Source organism: Mizuhopecten yessoensis, unplaced genomic scaffold (assembly GCF_002113885.1).
Source record: "Mizuhopecten yessoensis strain PY_sf001 unplaced genomic scaffold, ASM211388v2 scaffold1883, whole genome shotgun sequence".
In the NCBI taxonomy this organism is placed as follows: Eukaryota; Metazoa; Mollusca; class Bivalvia; order Pectinida; family Pectinidae; genus Mizuhopecten; species Mizuhopecten yessoensis.
In genome coordinates this window covers 163712-187047 of record NW_018404269.1, presented here as the reverse complement: position 1 = coordinate 187047, position 23336 = coordinate 163712, and the positions used below count along the sequence as shown (strand labels likewise).

Below are 23336 nucleotides of genomic sequence, written 5' to 3'. Positions count from 1 at the left end.
TTGTAAACATCCTATTAACGTTGTTTATTGTGATTCTTACGTAGCTTGTGTTTATTTTTCTCTCTCGATTAAACAGAGTTAACAGATGATGTTTAAGTTATGAAGTCATAAAAAGGTTGGACATGTAATCGAAAAACACGTCTGTCAGTCAGTATGCATGATACATTGATAATTAACTACTGAGGGTTGTCCGGTGGCTGTGTCCCTATAAATTGTTTGCTACTGCCAGTGTCATTTATTACGAAATTGTACTCAAGCTCAAGTATGGATTCCGTTTTCAAACTAAAACTTCTAGCATTTCACTTATATAATGTAACACTTGTTTGTGTGTGTGTTTTACGTCCTATCAACAGCTATGGTCATTTGAGCACCAGGTTTTGGTGGCGGAGGAAAACCGGAGTACCCAGTAAAAAAAAAAAAAAATCGACCTGCATCCATTACCTGGCGACTGCCCCACGTAGGCCGAGAACCCGCGACCCAGTTGAAGAGGGCTAGTTCAGGACCCGTATTCATGAAATCGTACTAATGTTCAAGCATGGATTAATCTCTCAAGCAAACTGTCTTCAAAATCATGTAAAACGGTCAGAAGGTCGAGTGTAAACATTGAAAACAGTGTTCAGATTTTAACTCTAAATAATTCTTCTAAAGCATTGACCAATGTAGCTTTTTATGAATTTATTACGAAAACATGAAATTGGGTTCGGACACAGAGCTCAAGTTTAAGCATGAGAACAGTTACATATATACAGGATGTGTATTGGCAAACGAGTACGGGTTCAATTGAGTTGTTGATGGACAACTTCCTATTGAAGAATAACAATACCTCCATTAGGTAATAGTAAACTCTAGGAAGTCAGATTTTAAGAAGCAGTTTTTTTCTCTTAATGAATACAAGCTATACCTTCCCTTTTGGGTTAATTATCAAAGACAACGAAAACGTGAGGTTTGTGATGGAAGAAGTAAACGCAAGTCCATACGTAACACTTTTTGAGCAATGAAGGTAAAGGACTTTTGACCTAATGTTAAGCCATTTCTCAAACGTCGTGTTTGTGGGGTGAAATATTACAAATCAAGAAAATTTCTACATATCAAAAAGTAAATTTAAAGATAAGATGTTGTAAACCTAGTTTTTGTCTATCTGAAGTATGCATTAGATAAAGGACAAAACCTGTGAACTAAGATAAAGATAAAACTGTTAGAGACCTTCCTGTGTTATCCAACGTTTTTAAAAGGATCCTTCATGATTGACTTTACTCGCGTTATGGGTTTTATTTAGTTCCTGTAGCAGGTGATAGGACGGAACAATAATGAAATGTCTACAGGATAAGCAAAATATTCTTAAGGATTAGACAAAGACCAGAAACAGTCTGTAATATTTTGCCAATATATATACAATGTACATGTTTAATACCTTTGTTGTTCATTGAAAATAACACATCAGTTGGTATATTTACTTCATTATTACTACAGACTTGTCCGATTCTGTGCATGATTTTTAATTGATACTATATGAACTTTTGGTGGATGATAGCCAATCAATGATTTTATTGATGTATCTATACTGTAAAATATCTATAATTGTCTAAGTCATGGCGTCCAAATAACAGAACAGAGAACTAATTGCATTTTTTCAAAACAATTAACTACATGTATATCACGTCTATTGCCTTAGTTTGTAATAAGTAATATCCATAGATCAAAGATAGGTATAACATTTCGGGGATAATTGACAAGCTATAGTATGGCTCCCGTCAGGTAGTTAGTGAACATTAATATACTAGTAGAATGTGTTTTCCAGTCTAAGTATAACATATGTCGCCCAATATATTTTTAGAAAAAACACATTAAGTACCAAGTGTAAGCTTTCTTGACGAAATCTATTCTACAAACTGTTATCTTGATATCGTGAGAACATCGACAACTGATCAGAGATGATAACCTACATACCTATTAATGTGATAACAATGCTTCTGTTGTATTTCATACTCTGAGTAAGCGACATTATGTTTATTTATAATTCTAAACAAAACTTCATTGTATGGATGACTAAACGATTATCAGACCGTGGCAATATAACGGGATTATACTTCTACGAACAATTTGTTATTGTAAAAAACATGCTCTATGCTGTAAACTGTATCATGTTTACTCTTCTTGCGCACTTAAGCATGTGATTTTAATTGAAATAGATATAACCGTACACGTTTATGTACATGAACCTAGGTAGAGTATAGCAATGGGTACATTATATCTGGGCATTTTAAACAGCTGCTATTCGTAGATATATCGAAGACTGTAGCAGAATGCCCCATGGCAGTTGTTGTAGATGTATCAAATAATTATGTATTTACAAATAAGGAACTACCAGGGTTTGCTTTGTACGTGTAAGTCATCAATATATTTACACACGTTATTGATTTATATAGTACAATCTCTGCGGTCCGAGTCTAATCTCAAGATCTTAGCTTAGAGCTGCAACGCTTAAATGCTTTGAAAATTTACCTGCCAAATATAACGTTTGAATGTACTAACTTACACCAGTTTTGTATCGCCTACAAATAAACCAAAATGCGCTGTGCGATAACGATTTTATTGAAATTTTCTATATATTCTTAAAGAATTATTTACATGTTCAAATTCGATTTTGAACCAGATTTGAAAATGGATTTCTTGAAAAATCTCATAGCAATAACCACTGAAGGAATATACATGTATATATACACTTTATTTATTTACCAACAATTATGAAACAAGTTATGTCAAATTATAATAATCACTCTTGTTGGACCGGTTGTTAGCGCGCGGGGGGTCTTAGTTTGAGAGGAAACCTGAGTATCCGAAGAAAACCCACGTGGTCGGGCAGGTGACCCCATACCTTTTCACGGGAATCGAACCCCGGCCGCCTTGGTGAAAGGCAAGTGCGCTATCCACTGCACCACCCGACCACCACTGAAGGAATTGTTTTACTTTGATAAAAAAATCTCGCATACTTGTACTTATAGAATAAATCCCCCACTCAAGTTTGATTTGAATACATGTTGAGTTGGATTCATAATCAATCAATATGGCTACCACTGGCCATTTTGGATTTATTACAAATGTAATCCTATTCTATATCTTTTGAACAAATTTGGCTGGTGGACTTACTGCATGTTGTATATCCAAACCTCAGCCACATATACGCACATTTTACGAAGCTACTGCAGCTGCTTGACAGATTGGCTCAGAATGAATTGGATAACATATCTATCGAAGGATGTTAAAAAATTTGCAAAGAATATTTTTTTCTACAGAATCCCTTACTCTTGCTTGATACCAGGCCAAATTCATAAATTTAAAAAAAAAAGACTGCTGCAACCTTATCAATAATACATCAGTAATTAATACCTATTCCATGCCATCTTCATTGCTTAACTGTAATCAGTCCTACATGTAGTTTCACCTCTGCTCGTGCAGACGACACATCCACTTTCGCGAAACTCTTGTTTTATAAAACAATGCTAGATTTATTTTAAGTAAGTCATAAATGAATATTAATCATTTATTGTTTTGTATTAACAATAAAGTTTATGAATAAACTAAAAAATATGAAAGGTATAAAGAAAAGGATAGAAATCCGAATTTATTAATCGTTACATCTTGAGCAAATTACAATGTGAAAACAATTATATTGTGTAATCTTTTCAAATTTGTTCATTTTGTATTTTGGAGTAAAATGCTTGCCCATAGTCGTGTAATAAACTCTTACCCTCCTTAAAACAATAATATGTTTATAAACTCCAGTAAATAAGGAAAAGTGTAGTTTTGACTGTTGTACAATACACTGTATGTGATCAAAATAAATTAAAACGTGTATTAAGCTAGGAATTCAATTTACAATTTCTTGATCAAACATATATAGTGCTAAAAGTGATTCAAAACTTTTTTAAAATATCAATAAATTATACACCTCTTGTTACTTCCATGTATATATACATTATTGACGAACTATCCACAGTAGAGATCGTTACAGATATGTTCGTTGACTTGTTATCAGAGGAATTGTAAAAAAAACATATCCCGTTTGTGCGTAGAGTTCAATAAAATAAGGTGAGTCTGACAACCCAACCAGTCATGTGCTAGATCGATATCCTTGTCTGCTTTGGACTTAACATTCCATACATTTACTTATACTGAACTGACACATCGCTTTGAATAAGAAATCTTTGACAACCAGTTGCGTCATTTCCGCCGGAACTAACCCCTGGCGGTGCTGCAGCTGCGTAGTCTGCTGGTAAATGTGTGAGAATAATACAGTCTGTTTACGATTGAGTCTATGTCACTAGAACTCCGAGATGTTGGGCGACTACTTCGTTTTGACGTCGTGCCTGCACTCATGCATCTTCGTGACTCTTCCTCCTCCCGTGCGAGCATGCGCTCTCGGCGTTGCGACGTGTCTGCAGTTTTGGGACGACACAGTCTTTGAACTATTTCATCGACTTGTTCTTTGTCTGCTCCTCTGAATGCAGGAGCACGAGGCAGGCTGATATTTAGTTCCGGTACAAATTCATTACATCGGCGATCCACACTGAATCTCAGCTTCTGGCGCTCTAGTTTATCTTCTTCCCTTACCGCCACAATTCTATTGGGTACCCGCTTCCGGCGGATAATAGGATTCTTATATTCACTGTAGAGGTGTTTGATGTTCATGCTATTAATCTGGTGGTAGGTCGTACAAAACCCCGCCATGATGACTATATGACGAGATGGTGACTAGTGTCTATAACCTAAAAGTGTATCAAGTGTGACACAAAAATCCTTGTCAACAAGCTCAGGTTTTAAGGGTGCTATTACCGTAGAAAGTCCGTTCACATATTCCTGTAAATTCCACAGAAGTAAAGATGAGGGTAAGAAACAACCACGTGCATTCGAGTGTTCTTACGAAACACGTGTCATGAATGAAAATATTTGTTAATCACCTACACAAAATACTTTTCCTTTCAATATCGAAACCTAACAATACAGTTAATTGCATTTAGTTATGATTAAAATGTTCCAATATGCCAAGTTAATATCCGTGTGTCCTTCCGAACCTTTATGATACCGGTATATAACATATCTTCTCCGGAAACTGCAAGCAAGACCGTGTTCCAGCAGTCCTAACCTCAAAGCCAGCTGAGGGCAGTGTCGAGAGTGTGAACCTTTTGTGCGCGCCCTGTAACCATTGGGAAGAACAAACAAACCCAACTTTCAAAACATCAATACACTTAAATTGGCCCGGCGTATGTACCTGTGTATATCAATAAAAGGGTAGTGCATTTTCCGCTCGTGTGCGCCTGTTAAACCTACTTACCAGAATAAAGTCATTGAGACCTGGCATAAAGCGCTTTATGTTTTTATGAAGGATTTCATTTCGCTGTGTGTATTGTTACTGTATATTAGGGGTATGTCCCACTGTGTAGAATGTAGTCAACGCTGGTATCGGTGACGCAATGACACACAGGTTCTACCGCCGACCTTTAAATGAACATCGCCTGGTGTGTGTATTCATTAAAGGCATGTTGGGCCTTTTTTATTGTTCACAAACGAAAACGAACAAAAAGAACATCGCACAACTGCTTTGCTTAAGTATTAAAACCACCATTGATTAGTACAACAGTACAGTTTTCGGCACTTTTAAATATCAAAAGACCTTAATATCTCAGATTTGAATACAGCCTTGGTAGTTTCAAACTAATGTCTCTGTCATTATATTAGACGCTTCTGACAGTGCAGAAAATGGACTTTGATAACAATGCGAATTACCTCAATTGCTCGGGGACCGCAAATGTACGATGAATTATCTCTGTGCGAATATTTCCACTTTACAGATCGACCATTGGGGGTTTCTGATATGCATGTATTCTCATACAACCATGCAAAATCGCGCCGGTGTATTTGAAGAGCACAAACGAAACATGGCAAGTGAACGTTATACCTTACCAATCTATTTATACAATGTACATTATAGAGTTCTCATTTTAGTTTGTATTTCAGAACTGTTTGTAGTGTAACTGTTAAGATGTAGCCTCTAGGGCTATTGTATAAATATTAGTCTACACACTTGGTCATTGACAGAATTGGCATTTTACGCTTAACTTTTACACTGTGACCTTTTGATCTGCATATTGTCAAAGGTCACTGACTGGGACATTGCTGTTGGAAATTGCAAACAATGTAACAAAAACGTGTATTCTAAAATTTTAATAAAAAAATGGGAAAAAAAGGGGATATCTGTTTTTGAAGGAGTGAAACAAGTAATTCTTAGATATTGGTCAGCTAAACAAACACTATAGTAATACATGTAACTGAATAATAACTTGACCGTAGTAATCAAAACAGATTAGAAAACACTTCAACGCACAGGGTTAACGTTGTAAATGAACGGAATTCGGGCCAATAGAGTATATCATTCAGGTTAAACACTCACGCGGATACCATTTACAAATAACACTCGAAAAGTGATGTCCCTTAAAACTGTGTCCCTTTAAACTATACACATGCAGTATCGAGAAGAACACGTTTAGCTTTGCCGATCCTATGATACTGTATATAGTCTAAGCAGTATGGATTTTCAATGCAGTGTTTTTGTGTTATCGAACTTCTGTACGAGTTCCCGGGAACAAGAGCTAGATCGATTTCCGATAGAAGTTTGTATCTTATCGGAGGTGATTTGACATTTTCAAGTACCGTTCAAAAATAAATCCCGTCTACGATCGAGGTAGCTTATTCCTAAATTCAAAATATGACGGTTCAAGGTTTTCGTTTTTATGTGAAGTTGGAAGCCATGATAATTGACCTTCATTATAAAGTTATTATGTCCAATGTTTTTTTTCTGAATGGCCCCATTGATATTGACCTTGCGACGCTCTCTAATACATGTACCAAATACAATCCCGAAAATCTGAAAAGCTTTTGGGTTCAAAGTGAACTTTCAATAAAGCAGAACAATCATATGATCTGTGATATTGTTAAAAGAAGATCACATACCAAAGAAATTATATTAGAATTCGCTTATGAATACATTTTGTATTGCAAACTGATGCTAAAGAATTATTAACAACGAAGTCAATGTGACCCTAATCTCACGTCTATCTGGTACTCCAGTACCAGCTACGTGTATCTCTTAGCACTCTGATTATATGTATCTCTAGTGTAGTTTGATTTTGCTGTTATTCCTTGGTGTCGTGCGTTTAATCGTCTACTCTCAAAACATTGGATGACCGTTTAAATATATCAATAAAAAAATAGAATACACTAATTTTTTTTCTATGATCTTATACCATTTTTCCCTTAAAAGGACATTATGATATTCTTGGATGGATCCGGTGTTGTTTTAAATCTACCATTGCTGTTGTTCTAATGCAAAAAATTCTGGTCTTGGAAAGTACATTGCTTTCACAAACCAATTATTTCATTTTTCTACTGTGGCCTAAATTTTTTCTAAATTTTTGTCTCGTTCCCTGAAGAAAATGTGAAACAGAAATGGCTAAATATATATTCCTGTGGCATCATCATATGAGACAACCTAATCAGAAGCATTTATATTTTTTTTTTTTTGATTCTTTAAATCAGTAAATTCTACGATACGTTGATTCCGATATAAAAGTTTGCGGAATAAAAGTCACGTGATTTAGAGGTCACATGGTATATTAAGGCTGGCATGTATATACTTCCGGTATAAAAGTATTCAGCAGCGATCAACCTCGTCGAAGTAAAACATTGTTTAATTCAGACGAAAATGGCTGAATTTCATATTCTTCAAAAATAGTGCAACTCCCATGTTTACCGCAAATTATTTTAATTGATAAAATCTAATCAGATTATTCTGCAGATCATGTTTTGGTTGAGATTGATAGAGTGGCTTCTTATTTCAAAATATATTGCGGAAAACGTTAGCATTCGGTTCTGCTGCCCTTATGATTATTGAGTAAGCCTCGTTGGTTTAAACTTTGTTTTATTCAAATTTTGTTTGACAATACATCGAAATACATGTTTTATAAAACAGAAAAGGAAACAAAAACAAGTGTCGTGACACTTATGTAAATTTGTTACCTGCTTAGTAATCAGCTTTTCAACACTAGCTACAAGAATGAAGTAATATGTACAATAGAATAATTACGGGAATAGGGGAGGGGGTAATGGATTGGTATGCAGTGGAAACCAGGAATGAATAACATATCAATATACATATGATCATCAGATGGTAATATCATATTGCTCTATTGCGATGAGTATGTGGAACACGATTCTGTAAAATATAACAATGGAATAGTAGATGAAAATGTCAGCAGTCCTGTAAGTGGACACTCGAAAAAGGTTAAAATGTATATACAAGTTACATAGAATAAATCACCACTAAATCAACTATTGACAAAATTAGTATGTCACAAAGCACCGCCATGATTATTAAAAACGTTGCAGTTCACATACTAGCCATCACACTTATCAAATATAAGTCCATAAAACACTTTCCCGCCTCGTCCCTGGTACGTCCTGCTCTTTCAAGGTAACACATCACTTTTATCAAACAATCATAATCATGGCGAGTTAGTGACATAATATGGTATAAAGAAATGCAATGGCAAAATCACTGAATAAGCATATAAGTCCAAATACATTTTAAAACATAGTAGTAAAACGAATGCAACACAACATACATATATATATATATATATCTAAATGAAATTGTTAAGGACTATTCGTTTATTTGAAATCTTTTAGTTTTGAGTATATAATTTTGGACGGCTAGAAAAATCGTAGTGTTATCTTGATGGGTTAGAGAGTCATCACCAAAGATTAAAAGATTAGTTGATAGTTGATAGGGCAAACTCAGAATATGAAGCTGTCTAAGTGCTGTATATTTATTACATTTTAGCAAATAATGTGTTGAGTTCTCAATGGCACCGCAGGAACAATTCGGGGATGGTATGATGTTTTTCGTAAACAAGTGTTCTTTTAGGGAGCTACATGACATACGCAGTCTTGCGTGGTAGATTTGACCCAGACGTGAACCCTGAAAGTAGTATGAAGGTGGACATGATTTACTATTAGATTTCAGAAAGGCTTTTAAATGGGAAATGGAAGGGTTATTTCTAATATGTAATGGAAGAGAATTCCAATTGTTTACAGCAGAAGGAAGAAATGCATTTAGATAAATATTTGTTTTACAAAGAATAGGTGACAGACATGATGGGTCAGAAAGTCTGGTATTATAACTATGAACATCACTAACTGAATTAGGTAAGAGATTATACAGATACTCTGGAGTATTTTGATAAAACATTTTATGGAATTGTAACAATTTATGATTAAGTCTACGGTCTATTAATTTATTCCATCCAACTTCTGTATATAGTTTGTCTAAGCTTACAAGTTTAGTAGCACCTGAAACAATCCTATCAGCTTCCAAATTAACATTCTCTAGTTTAGAAATATATTCTTTGGGAATGCTATCCCAGACAGTATCAGCATATTCTACAAGTGGTCTAATAAACGAAAAATATATATTTTGTAATGTTTGCCTGTCGAGTTTAAATTTTAGAGATCGCATAATATTTAATCTAGACGTTGCTTTCTGAATTATTTGTTTAACATGTTCAACCCAACTGCAATTATTCGAAAAAAGAACTCCAAGATGTTTATGCAACAGTACTTCTGATATTTCTTCATTGCACATATGTAAGATTGGATGTGGTTGACTGTTTCTTTTTCTACTAAGGGTCATGCTTTCCGTTTTTTTAGGATTGAAATCAACTAACCAAGATTTGGACCATTCAGTAATTTTTTGTAGATCTGACTCCATAATGTTGTTTGTTTCTAAGGGGTTTTCAACTATCATGTACAGAGTAGTATCATCAGCAAATAATTTGATAGAAGATTTGATATCGTTGACTATGTCATTAATATAGATTAAAAACAACAAAGGTCCAAGTATTGAACCCTGTGGAACTCCAGCCTTCACTCCTGCCCAATCAGAGTGAATATTATTGATTATAAGTCTTTGTTTTCTATTCGTTAAGTAGCTTTCGAACCATTTTAACAGCGATCCAGTTATTCCAATTTTTGATAATTTATACAACAGCCCTTTGTGCCAAACCCTATCAAATGATTTGCTGATGTCACAAGCCTCGTTAAATTGAAGGATGCCCATTTATACTGATAACATGTGTCGAGAGTTGTTGTTGTTGAAATATGATATGATAAAAAAGCATTAGGTTGTGGATGACTGATATACATTTTACATGCCACTGGGGACACAACCATGCATTTTAGTTCCCTTAACCACTGGCTCTATATCTCATAGCAAAACTCAACGCGTGTTTAAATTAAAAAGGTACAGTATGTTGCAACATAGTGATAGATACACACCGACACATTGCATGTACATCAACTTCAAACTCTACAACCGCTATACCCTCCTTTATACCATCGATATACCATAACAATGACTATACCGTTACCTTCAATATTACCCGACGTTTCTCGAGATTATACAACTAAAGCTAACATTTTTAAACAATAAACTGGGTACGTGTGTCGTCTTTGTTCTGCCTGTGCTGAATGAACGTTCGACACTCGACCACAAACTACATGCGCAAACTCGCCACATTTCATTTTCAGGCTAAACTGGTATATATCAAGGAAGCAGGAGTTATCTACCTTTTCATGTCTATTGGTGTGCTTACGCAACGGAACTAAACGAGAAATATGGCTATCTATTTACCTTGTACGTTACCCGTAAAATCAAGAGACATCATTAGATTGTATAATCTGTAGTTTGCACGATTAAGGATGGCATTGACTTGTGTCACTGAAAAACTCATGTTCGCCATCGTTTATGTCTGCGAAACTGTTGTTCCCTTACCTGCTTGAAATTGGCTAATTACTGACTCTTGTATTTGGTAAGCAAAATACTTCGCTGCCGGTACATTGAGTTAGAGACAGGGGTTTAAAAAATCACGGTAGCTCCTAGAACTTAACAAGCAATGTATTACATGTACAACAACTAAAGTATTCCTAATGCCATACACTGTACGATTTTATTATTTTGGTGATATTTTGGTGATATGCAAATTAATTATAATCTAGTTGCCAAGAAATTGCACTTTGAAAAGAAATAACAAGCAGCACCAATTAAAATGCAACAAAAACCTCGACAGTTGTGCTGTTTAGGTTAATCCTCCTCTGTTTTAGTCCTCTTACACATATATGGACTTTGTGTTTTGGGTTCAGTCTTTTGTATGTACTATTCTCACTTTTACGCTGTTATCGTTTCATTATTTTTGTACACATTAACATAAAACATTCATTTACTTTATTAATTATTCTTCATTGTTAGTATGCGTTAACTTTAATCTATCGTTGTATTATGTATAAGTTAACATAATCTTTCGGTGTTTCCATTATCTGCTTTACTGTAATTTACTTAAAGCTGTCGTTGTGTTACTTTTTATATATGTTTGAACTTAAAATTCAACAATTTAAGTGTTTTTATTATTATTATTTGTATACATGTACGTTTCTAAACGCAGTCTATTTTAGATTTAATATCTTCACAGTTAAACGGAACCTTTATGAACTCTCCTCGATGGAATACTCTCTAAAACACACAATATAACCGGGGATATTGTGAGTAAATGATCATGTTCAATAAAAAAAGGATATGTCAGTTCAGGGGAAGTAACTCTAGCATTCTTAGCATGAATGCTAGAGATTTATTTCTATATGAATAAATATCGACTATTCTGTGTAAAAATATATTACCTAGGTACATGTTTGATAAGGACATAATCATGTTCAAATACAGGTAATACTGAGCACACACGTTGTCATTACCGTAGTCTCGTTTCAGGTATATGCGTTATTCATGGGAAAAGCACACAAAAACAATGTTCGATACACATTTTTTTTTGTATTTTGTCACACTGCAAAGGAAAGTACTACAACTGAGTACCAAGAAACGTGGCGCTATTCAGGTGGCCTCAACGTCGTATTGAATAGAAAACGTGTATTTCTTTTCATTAAATATGTTTTGCAGTATGAATAAAATTGCTCTTTATACAATGTACAATCTGTCTGAAATGTATTTCATTTTTGTTGGGTTCGGAAAAAAGTCTATCCAGATAGTTTATGTGAAACCATGTCCGTAGCGTAAAATCTATATACAGTTACAACTAATACAGTCTGTACTATTAGGTTTTACTAATGTGTATTTCACTTGGTTCATCACATGACTTTTTAAATAAAAAGTCGTGTTTCTTCTCGCACTTTAGTGTACCCGATCGTATATATATATACATTTTGTGTAAGTGTCTTTCCAGAGAAAAAAAGGAGGTATTGCCCCGGAGTTCTGAGTGATTGCGATCTTCCCTGAATCGCCATGATTGGATATGTTGCTACTTTGCTGTGTTTTGTTGTTTTTGCTGAAAAAAACTTAGAATAATCCTTACTGTGTTATTGTTCTGTTTTGGTAAACAAAAAAATCTCTGCATTGCTCAAGGGCATTGTGGGTACTATATATATATCTATATGGTCCCCAAACAAAGGTAACACGTGTATATCATATTAAAGTGTATATTAGAGAAACGATTTTCTGTGATACTAGAACGAATGTAGTATTGTACTGTACAAAGGAAAACTGAGTGTCCTTACAGAGAAAAACACCCAGGTGTTGATACGGCAGCGGGTAAATATTGAACTTAAAGTACACATTGACGGGTGGAAGATAATGCAAATATTCTTGTAGATACGTTTAGGAGCTATCTTTTGTGCTAGAGAACAGCTCTGTATAGAATGTCGAGACAGCCAAACACACCTGTATAATGTATGTGCTATTACAATACCTACAATCCAGTATGGTATCAATATCTTGCTCAAACTCCATTCAGGGCGTCACGGGGTTACTCTAATAACGGAAACGTACTTTTTACAAATTGTAAGATCTAGTATAGTTGTGTCAATTGGGCTTTAACATTGAAACATTGACAACGTACAAACCTTATACCACCCTAATGGACATACACATGTACGTGTACACACACTCCTTTGATCGCACAGTACATTGTATATAAGAGATGATATGATGACCTTAAACCCTTATAAAGTATGTCTCTATGACGTAATACATATACGAGTTAACAGGGGTGTATGATTACCCCATTAAACAATTGCATTTCATTGGTTATTAACAAGCTTCAAAAGTTTAATTATTCGAAGAGAATAATTGTAAATGATAATTTTTCTATTTCCCTTTTATCATCATGTATCGTGAAGCTTATAAGGATCTGCAGGGGTTTTGGCCAGTTGTTAAAAATCTGTTATCTTACCAACAGTTATCGTAAAACTTAAATCAAACATATTTTCAACAAATTTGAAATTCAAAGCAAAGAATTTCATGCAAATGTATTCAAAGTGATCACATGAAGGACAGAAAAACAACAGTATTTGTATATTTTCAGACATTTCTCCTCTAAATTTTCATCTTGAAACTTTTTGAAATGAGTCGTAAAGGTAATTAGGCGCTGAACTGGGCCCAGAACGTAAACCATGGTACATATTGTACAGATAATATAAGCATTACTACCCCGTGCATATAAGTGACATTTAATGCGGGCGAAATGTTTCCTTTATATATACATGTTATTTGTTATCGGGACCTCATGTGATTTATTACCTTATTATAGAGTCCGTACACCAGCCAGCTCTATTGAGAGTAGGCCGTAAACTAGCAGCCATTACTGTTTTTAATCGTTTAAACTCTATAAAACTGCCAAGTCACACATTGTTTCACTACCATTGAATTATAACCATTTATATGTCAATGTGCACTTATAATTGGTTTGTCTACTCTATCCTCCTCGTTGACAAAGTCCGAGTAGCCTTGATGCCGAAACTCATGCGTAGATTTCACAAAGGAAATTGTTTATGACCTTGAGTAAACATAAATATATATTGTACTGAGTAATTAGAAAGACAGATTTATATATGTGTGTATTTATAATTTAAATCTTGAAAGAATTTATGATTTTTATTAAAGGGTTACGTCACATATAGATAAAGTTATGTTTTATTCGAAATCGACGGAGATTTTTGAATTTTATTCTCACCACTTTGTAATACATGGTACATTGTATAATATTGTCACATGTTAGTTTTAAATCACTAACACTAGCGGTCAGATGAGCACATACGTCTATAACAAACAGATTATGTGAGCTACAAACAGGAATGGAATGCAATTGTAGAAATAAAATTAATTTCTAAGATTTTCAATGTGAACAAATCGTTAACAAATTAGAAACGCAGGTCGGTGTACAATACAGAATAAATGGTTTCAGTAATGGAATTTTACTCCACCCCAGAAGATTGTGTATTGAGCACTTAGCGGCTTCCTCAGAGCTTTATACCTCTGTGCTTGCCTTTTAAATCTTGGTGTCAACGAAAGTGGTTTTGACGATGTTATTAGCTTGTGTACTTGTCTAACAAAAAGGCTTAAAGGACGATAATTGAAAAGACAGGATTATCTGACAAAGTTATCAAATACACAAACGAACCGTTGGCTATACTTTCCCCATACAATTATTAACTGTCTGATATGTTAGTGTCACGTACTGTCCGGAATACGGTCGGGTGAACTATTCTGATATTGTAATGACGGATAACGATTGGGAAAGATATTCTGACAGAAAAGACTTCCTCCTGTTTCTCCTTGGACACTTTAAATACTATGCTACTTACAATATATATCTGGCCAACATATTTGGACAAATACTTCTTCATTTATATATAAATGAACAGATATGATTAAATCAGACGTTAATCATCATTTCCGCAGATTTTTTAAAATATATAATAGGTTTTGGTTTTGATATTTGACTTGAAATAATACCGAATTACAGGATGATAATTTATGTAATTTTGCCTATATTTAAGCTTCTGAATACATACATACACAAAGAATTAGTGGAAATTTGCATTTAACGCAATATGCTGATAAAACTCGTAGATTCTCGTAGTAAATCACGTCAATGGTATCTAAACAACAGTACGAGAAAGATACTGAATAACTGCATAAAAAATACATGCAGCATGCTCATTGATCATTTATTTTTGTTCGAATATCCTTTCTCAGTCACCGTACCTTTACTAAAAAGGCAATGATATTTATATTGTTTTTTTACTAGTTGTTATTGCCCGCCTCTCCGTAACCATAGAAAACGCGGCCTCAAACTGCGGAAAAAAAAAGTTGAAGACATTATTTTAAATATAACACCATCCTTACTTAGTTAAGTAAGACAGTAATATAATACACTGGTACACTGTACAGATGCTTCCCATTATATAGTAGGTGTCTCCTGCATAACAACGCAGTGAACATTCAAAAATAATAGTTGAAGATATCTTATTCAAATAATCAAACGAAGACGAATACTAGTACTGTACATGTATGTAGATGTTGGTAAGCATTAATCGTCTCATGGAGTCTCAGAAGTCTAGTTAATTAAAGTCCGAACTGACTTAGATATTGTTATAATCAGTACATAGCTACTCGTTATATATTTTCTGACTACTGAATGTGACAGGCTGTGACTGTCGATTGTACCTGTAGTTAATTAGCCACTACGTATATATGTATACGTTATATATGTGTATTGCCACCGAGTACCTATCTACAATGTAAGTCTGGGGGCTATACGTGACCGCACGGTGGTGAACGTATCACAACCGAAAACATGTAAAACATTACATCGAACAGAGGGGGTAAAAATCAATATACCTATATCTTATAGACGACTTGTCAGTTTAATTGGGAGTAGAAACAATTGTATTACCTGGTACCTGTTTCCATTCTAACCGGATCTGATAGTTTATATAAGTAACTAATGTACCGGATCTGGTATTTATTGACCAAAACGATTATACTGTTCATTATAACTTGTGAACCGCTTTGAGACGACCTACGAACTAGGTTGTGATAAAGCGGTATACAAGAACCTCATATTATCATTACTGTTAATTATTAAAACCCCGACACTTCTGCTACATGTAGCACTGAATAAATGTATGCATGTATGTGTCCTACCCTGTAAGAAGGTTCTCTCAAATGGAACAAAATCAGCATCCTGTAAATCGAAAGCCAAACACGAAGTGACGATGAAATTATAAAGACATTTTACAAGGTTATGGAAACATGTTCCGTCATTCAATTTCCATTTGTTGTGTAGTTTTAACCATCCCCGATACTACAAGGGAATCCTCAATACTCCCATCCCCGATACTACAGGGTAATCCTCAATACTCCCATCCCCGATACTACAGGTAATCCTCAATACTCCAAGCTCCGAAACTACAGGGGAATCCTCATTACTCCCAACACCGATACTACAGGAAATCATCAATACCCCCACCCCCGATACTACAGGGAATCCTCAATACTCCCACCCCCGATAATACAGGGAATCCCCAATACTCCCATCCCCGATACTACAGGGAATCCTCAACACTCCCACCCCCAGTACTACAGGTAATCCTCAATACTCCCACCCCCGATACTACAGGGAATCCTCAATACTCCTATCCCCGATACTACAGGGAATCCTCAATACTCCTATCCTCGATACTTCAGGGAATCCTCAATACTCCCAACCCCGACACTACAGGAGAATTCACAATACTCCTATCCCCGATACTACAGGGAATCCTCAATACTCCCATCCCCGATACTACAGAGAATTCTCAATACTCCTATCCCCAATACTACAGGGGAATCCTCAGTATTCACATCCCCGATACTACAGGATAATCCTCAATACTCCCATCCTCGATACTTCACGGAATCCACAATACTCCCATCCCCGATACTACACGGAATTCCCCAATACTCCCATTCCTGATAATATAGGGGAATCCTCAATATTTCCATCCTCGATACTACAGGGGAATCCACAATTCTCCAATCCCCGATACTACAGGGAATTTCCCAATACTCCCATCCCCGATACCCCGATACTATAGGGAAATCCTCAATATTCCCATCCTCGATACTACAGGGAATCCTCAATATTCTCATCCCATATACTACAGGAGAATCCTCAATACTCCCATTCCCGATACTACAGGGGATTTCTCTATACTCCTATCCCCGATACTACAGGGGAATCATCAATACTCCCATCCCCGATACTACAGGGAATCCACAATACTCCCATCCCCGATACTACAGGGAATCATCAATACTCCCACCCCGATACTACAGGGCAATCCTCGATACTCCCATCCTAGATACTACAGGGGAATGCCCAATACTTCCATCCCCAATACTACAAGGAATCCTCAATACTCCCATCCCCGATACTACAGGGAATTCCCCAATACTCCCATCCCCGATACTACAGGGAATCCTCAATACTCCCATCCCCGATACTACAGGGAATTCCCCAATACTCCCATCTCCGATACTACAGGGGAATCCTCAATACTACCATCCCCGATACTACAGGGATTCCCCAATACTCCCATCCCCGATACTACAGGGAATTCCCCAATACTCCCATCCCCGATACTACAGGGGAATCCCCAATGCTCCCATCCCCGATAATATAGTGGAATCCTCAATATTTCCATCCTCGATACTACAAGGAATCCCCAATACTCCCATCTACGACACTACAGGGAATCCTCAATACTCCCATCCCCGATAATACAGAGAGTTCCCCATCACTCCCATCTACGATACTACAGGGAATCCTCATACTCCCATCCCCGATAATACAGAGAGTTCCCTATCACTCCCATCTACGATACTACAGGGAATCCTTAATACTCCCATCCCCGAAACTACAGGGAATCCTCAATACTCCCATCCCCGATACAACAGGGAATCCCCAATACTCCCATCCCCGATACTACAGGGAATCCTTAATACTCCCATCCCCGATACTACAGGGAATCCTTAATACTCCCATCCCCGATAATACAGGGAATCCTCAATACTCCCATCCCCGATACTACAGGGAATTCTTCAATACTCCCATCCCCGATACTACAGGGAATACATCAATTCTCCCATCCCCGATACTACAGGGAATTCCCCAATACTCCCATCCCCGATACTACAGGTTATCCTCAATCCTCCCATCCCCGATACTACAGGGAATTCCTCAATACTCCCATCCCCGATACTACAGGGGAATCCTCAATACTCCCATCCCCGATACTACAGGTTACCCTCGATACTCCCATCCCCGATACTACAGGGAATTCCTCAATACTCCCATCCCCGAAACTACAGGGAATTCCTCAATACTCCCATCCCCGATACTATAGGGAATTCCTCAATACTCCCATCCCCGATACAACTGGGAATCCCCCAATACTCCCATCCCCGATACTACAGTGAATTCCTCAATACTCCCATCCCCGATACAACTGGCAATTCCCCAATCCTCCCATCCCCGATACTACAGGGAATTACTCAATACTCCCATCCCCGATACTACAGGCTACCCTCGATACTCCCATCCCCGATACTACAGGGAATCATCAATACTCCCATCCCCGATACTACAGGGTACCCTCGATACTCCCATCCCCGATACTACAGGGGAATCATCAATACTCCCATCCCCGATACTACATGGAATTCCTCAATACTCCCATCCCCGATACAACTGGCAATTCCCCAATCCTCCCATCCCCGATACTACAGGGAATTCCTCAATACTCCCATCCCCGAAACTACAGGGAATTCCTCAATACTCCCATCCCCGAGACTACAGGGGAATCCTCAATACTCCCATCCCCGATACTACAGGGGAATCATCAATACTCCCATCCCCGATACTACAGGGTACCCTCGATACTCCCATCCCCGATACTACAGGGGAATCATCAATACTCCCATCCCCGATACTACATGGAATTCCTCAATACTCCCATCCCCGATACAACTGGGAATTCCCCAATACTCCCATCCCCGATACTACAGTGAATTCCTCAATACTCCCATCCCCGATACTATAGGGAATTCCTCAATACTCCCATCCCCGATACAACTGGGAATTCCCCAATACTCCCATCCCCGATACTACAGGGAATTCCTCAATACTACCATCCCCGATACTACAGGGAATTCCTCAATACTCCCATCCCCGATACTACAGGGGTTACTCCCACTTTCGCTCTCTACACCCCCGGCATATGTCATAGCAAAATTCATTGCTCAGTTAGCGCCAACTTGTTGATGCGACGAGGAGACAACTAGTTTGATTCTTTGATGTACATCAAAAGAATGTGTCGGTCGCTAAACTGTAAAATTGACTCCTTTTTTTTTTACCCGAGACCAATCAAATGACTAGCCGCGTGCCTTCAATTTTGCCATGGCATATTCTAGGGGTGCAGAGAGTATCAAACTGAAGAGTATGTTTCCGGAATTTTTTTTTATTAACAGCTTGTACATACCAGTAGACGTTAGCATGGTTCATATAGCACAACCAGTACAGTATTTATGTTTGATGTTTCGATGACTAGTACGATATGTAGTCGGTCACCTTTATTGGACAAAAACGTGATATAAATGTCACATATAAAATCTATACTGGTTGTGCTCCATGGACGTTTCTTCAATGTTAAGAAATAGAAAATGGAGCAGAATATAATCCGACTTTTGGTATGATTGTCAATAAGTGCTTACTGCATAATTATTTTACATGTCAAAGCTTCGTACAATAATACCAGCACGTTTGATTAACATTCGAAACACATTCGTAATAGATCATGCGTTACATGCAAGAAGTGTAATGTACATTGTACTATCCATTGTACCCCAAGGTTCAATGAATCAATGGTCTACATGTACCTGCAGCAAAAGATATCCAATTATGGTCTCTCAAAACGTTCAACAGCTGGAAGATGAAAAGTTTGTAATTCATATAATTGCTAATATGATTAATGAGCAACCGAAATATTAACTATTTATGCTAGACATTAAAAAGCTATTTATTATGACACTCGATACACAGTTCATTGCTTGGAGAGATTTATATCGGCGATAGTATTATTTACTTAAATACTTGACGCAGGTAATTAATAATCAATAGAAAAAACATATTAAACGTGTCCCACAAATATATGTTTCTACATTCGGGGATAGTTTGTGTGACGACAGAGGCCATTAGAAGGATTAGTGTATTATACACTGCCCTTGGTACCACTGTCAAGCGTATCGCGGAGCCTCGTTTGTCGCTGTCGGTACCACGACCAGCCAAACCTGTTGGTGTCCGTGGATCGCGGTAAGGGCCAAGCTCAATGTTGACAGTACGTACACTTATAGTCAGCTATTTAAATTAGTGGCGCACTGTGTATGTTCATTATGTGTGTTGAATGTTCGGTAGGTAAACTCTATCAATGCAGTAATACTTAGACCGGTGACACGAGTGAAGGTGTCACACATGTACACCTGCCCGGCTTGTTTCTGCCAATTTTCGTCCTTATGAACGTGTCTGATAATCGGCTAATACCCATAACGGTTACAATGTACTTTGGGAGATAATACCAGATACAAAACAAATGTTGTATTAAGTGGATTATATAACACGACGGTGATACTTTTAAGTAATTTTCGACAATATATATTTCAAACACACCGAGCGAAAACGATGTCGTTTTGTGTGTCTTACGGAAGACTGACTACAAATAACATCAAACACATCTACTCAACAAAAGAGTTCAAACCAAGTGTGCGCCGTTTTCAAGGGATATACAACCCGCCAACACATTCCCGTCATTTTTCTGAGACCTACCACGCAGCCTCGCTGAGGAAAAGGCTTTACGAGGATGATGGTGAATACGGCTATATACCACGTGCACCTGCGTTCAGGCAGGTGTCTGAGGATGAAGTGAACTCTGTTGTGGCCCGTTTAAGTCAACCCAACCCCATTAAGTTACATCCACGTGCTTGTAAGCAGTACCAACGAGGGTTTGCGAAATATAAGCACGAAGAGGAAGATCCCCCAGAGGAGTGCTTGAAGACCCCTCGCGACGTGAAAGAAATGGTTGCTAGGTTAAATGCGCCAACTGTATGTAAGAAAAGCCATTATTACCAGACAACGAACAGTGCCGAATATGACGACGATTTTGAAGACCTTCCACCCGTTTCAGACTGATGTTGGTTAACTTTTAATTCCCTTGGATGAAGAACTGTGTAATATTATTTAAAATGTTTTTCTTTGGACGTCTTATTTGCAATTCGACGTGGACTGCCGTTCGGGTGATTTCCTCAAAGCTTGACGCTGAGATATAATACTATTATAACTTTATAACCGGGGGAAGTGCATGGCATTGATAGTGTATTTTCTTGATTAGAAGTGATATATTCTTTCAACATTTTTGGAACCTTTGCTCAGCATTGCCTTTTATCATTTTATGTTTCTCATTGGATCTGTTCAGTGAGTGGGGTACTCATGTGTAAAGGAGGTTCAAAACGAGCGCGTGCTTATGTTGGTTCGTTTCGTTTGTTATATGTATAACCCGGCTGGCCACGCATATTAACAATATAATTATTTAATGAAGTTCACTCGTACAACTGGTGCCCATTATTCGCTGCATGACAACTTCCACATTCTCTATATCAATACAAAAATGGCTTATATTATCATAAAAATATGCAGGAATAACTTCGTGAAGTAAGTCGACACACATTGTCTATCTTTAGGCCATACGATGCTTCTTTTACAAACTTTTTGCAAAATTATGGACACAAACGATGAATTAGGATAAAGAGGTAGAATGATGGTATGATGTTGGCAATATCCTTGGTCTCTGACACAATATGTTTGTATGTGAGGGTTTGTGATATCATTGATCTCTAACACAATATGTTTGTATGTGAGGATTTGTGATATCATTGGTCTCTAACACAATATGTTTGAATGTGGGGGTTTGTGATATCATTGGTCTCTAACAGAATATGCTTGTATGTGAGGGTTTGTGACATCATTGGTCTCTAACACAATATGTTTGAATGTGAGGGTTTGTGATATCATTGGTCTCTAACACAATATGCTTGTATGTGAGGGATTGTGATATCATTGGTCTCTAACACAATATGCTTGTATGTGAGGGTTTGTGATATCATTGGTCTCTAACACAATATGTTTGTATGTGGGGGTTTGTGATATCATTGGTCTCTAACACAATATGTTTGTATGTGATGGTTTGTGATATCCTTAGTCTCTAACACATTATGTTTGTATGTGGGGGTTTGTGATATCCTTGGTCTCTAACACAAAATGTTTGTATGATAGGGTTTGTTATATCCTTGGATTCTAACACAATATATTTGTATATGCAGATTTGTGATATCCTTGGTCTCTTACACAATATGTTTGCTTGTGAGGGTTTGTGATGATCTCGTCAATTTACTTAGATGCTATCACTAGTCAAATCATATTTCGCTTTAACTGCAGTGCAAGGCATATATCGATCAATCGTAAGTAAAAGAAATAGACCAATAGCAATAGTATAATCAATTGATCGCGTGTACACAATATATATTATTATTTATTTTTAAACATTTCAATTAATCGGAATTCTTTTTATTATTACAAACAGGAATGTGAAAAGTATTATACATGTTTTATTATTATCATATATTTCTATATAACATGTTGACTGCGAATATATACATAGTTTTCTACAAAATAATAATGTTTTTTGTTTTTTCTTAGCCTAAATGGATTAATTTCCTTTACATGTGTCCACTTGCTAAGTGCAACAAATAATTCATAGTCTTATGCAATATTAAACCTTTTTTATGATCCGTTTATCCAAAATATGACCTCGATAGTAAGTCTTTCAAACTTTCATTGCATATACTATATCAAACCAATGACCTCTCTGGTCAGGTATGTACGGGTTTCATGAATGTACGTCAAATATTAAACCTTTATAGTTCGGATCAACTGACTGTCTCGAAAACGTTTACCGCGGATAAGTCGATGGCTAGTGTCCAGTGAAAGTTCACGGCTTAATGTATGCTAAGTCGTTTATGTATTATTCATGTATGTTAAGTTTTAAAATGGACAGGAAAACATTAATGTTTGGACAACAAACAACATCTTTAATGGGTTTTTAATCATATTTACAGAGCCCCCCTCCAGGGGATATTAGTTGCCAACACCCATTATCTACATACCAAGTACTTTTCTAAAAATATGATTACAGGTCAAGTTGGGAAAGAACAAAACATTTTCAGAAACGGAAATGGAAAATGTTAATACCATAAATATTCCGCTGTATAACAGTGAAAATGTCATTGA

At 36.7% G+C, this 23336-nt stretch overlaps 1 protein-coding gene across 1 annotated transcript; it reads left to right on the top strand.

The window, feature by feature from the left end:
- The first annotated feature begins 20232 nt into the window (after positions 1–20232).
- Positions 20233–22719, top strand: LOC110441830. Its single transcript, XM_021485098.1, has one exon. It carries the CDS (start codon positions 20676–20678, stop codon positions 21180–21182), a length of 507 nt encoding a protein of 168 aa, XP_021340773.1. The 5' UTR covers positions 20233–20675; the 3' UTR covers positions 21183–22719.
- The last annotated feature ends 617 nt before the right edge of the window (positions 22720–23336 follow it).

Bases quoted from the DNA above. Each gene is read 5' to 3' on its own strand.
- LOC110441830 (XM_021485098.1), top strand. From the start codon at position 20,676: ATGTCGTTTTGTGTGTCTTACGGAAGACTGACTACAAATAACATCAAA.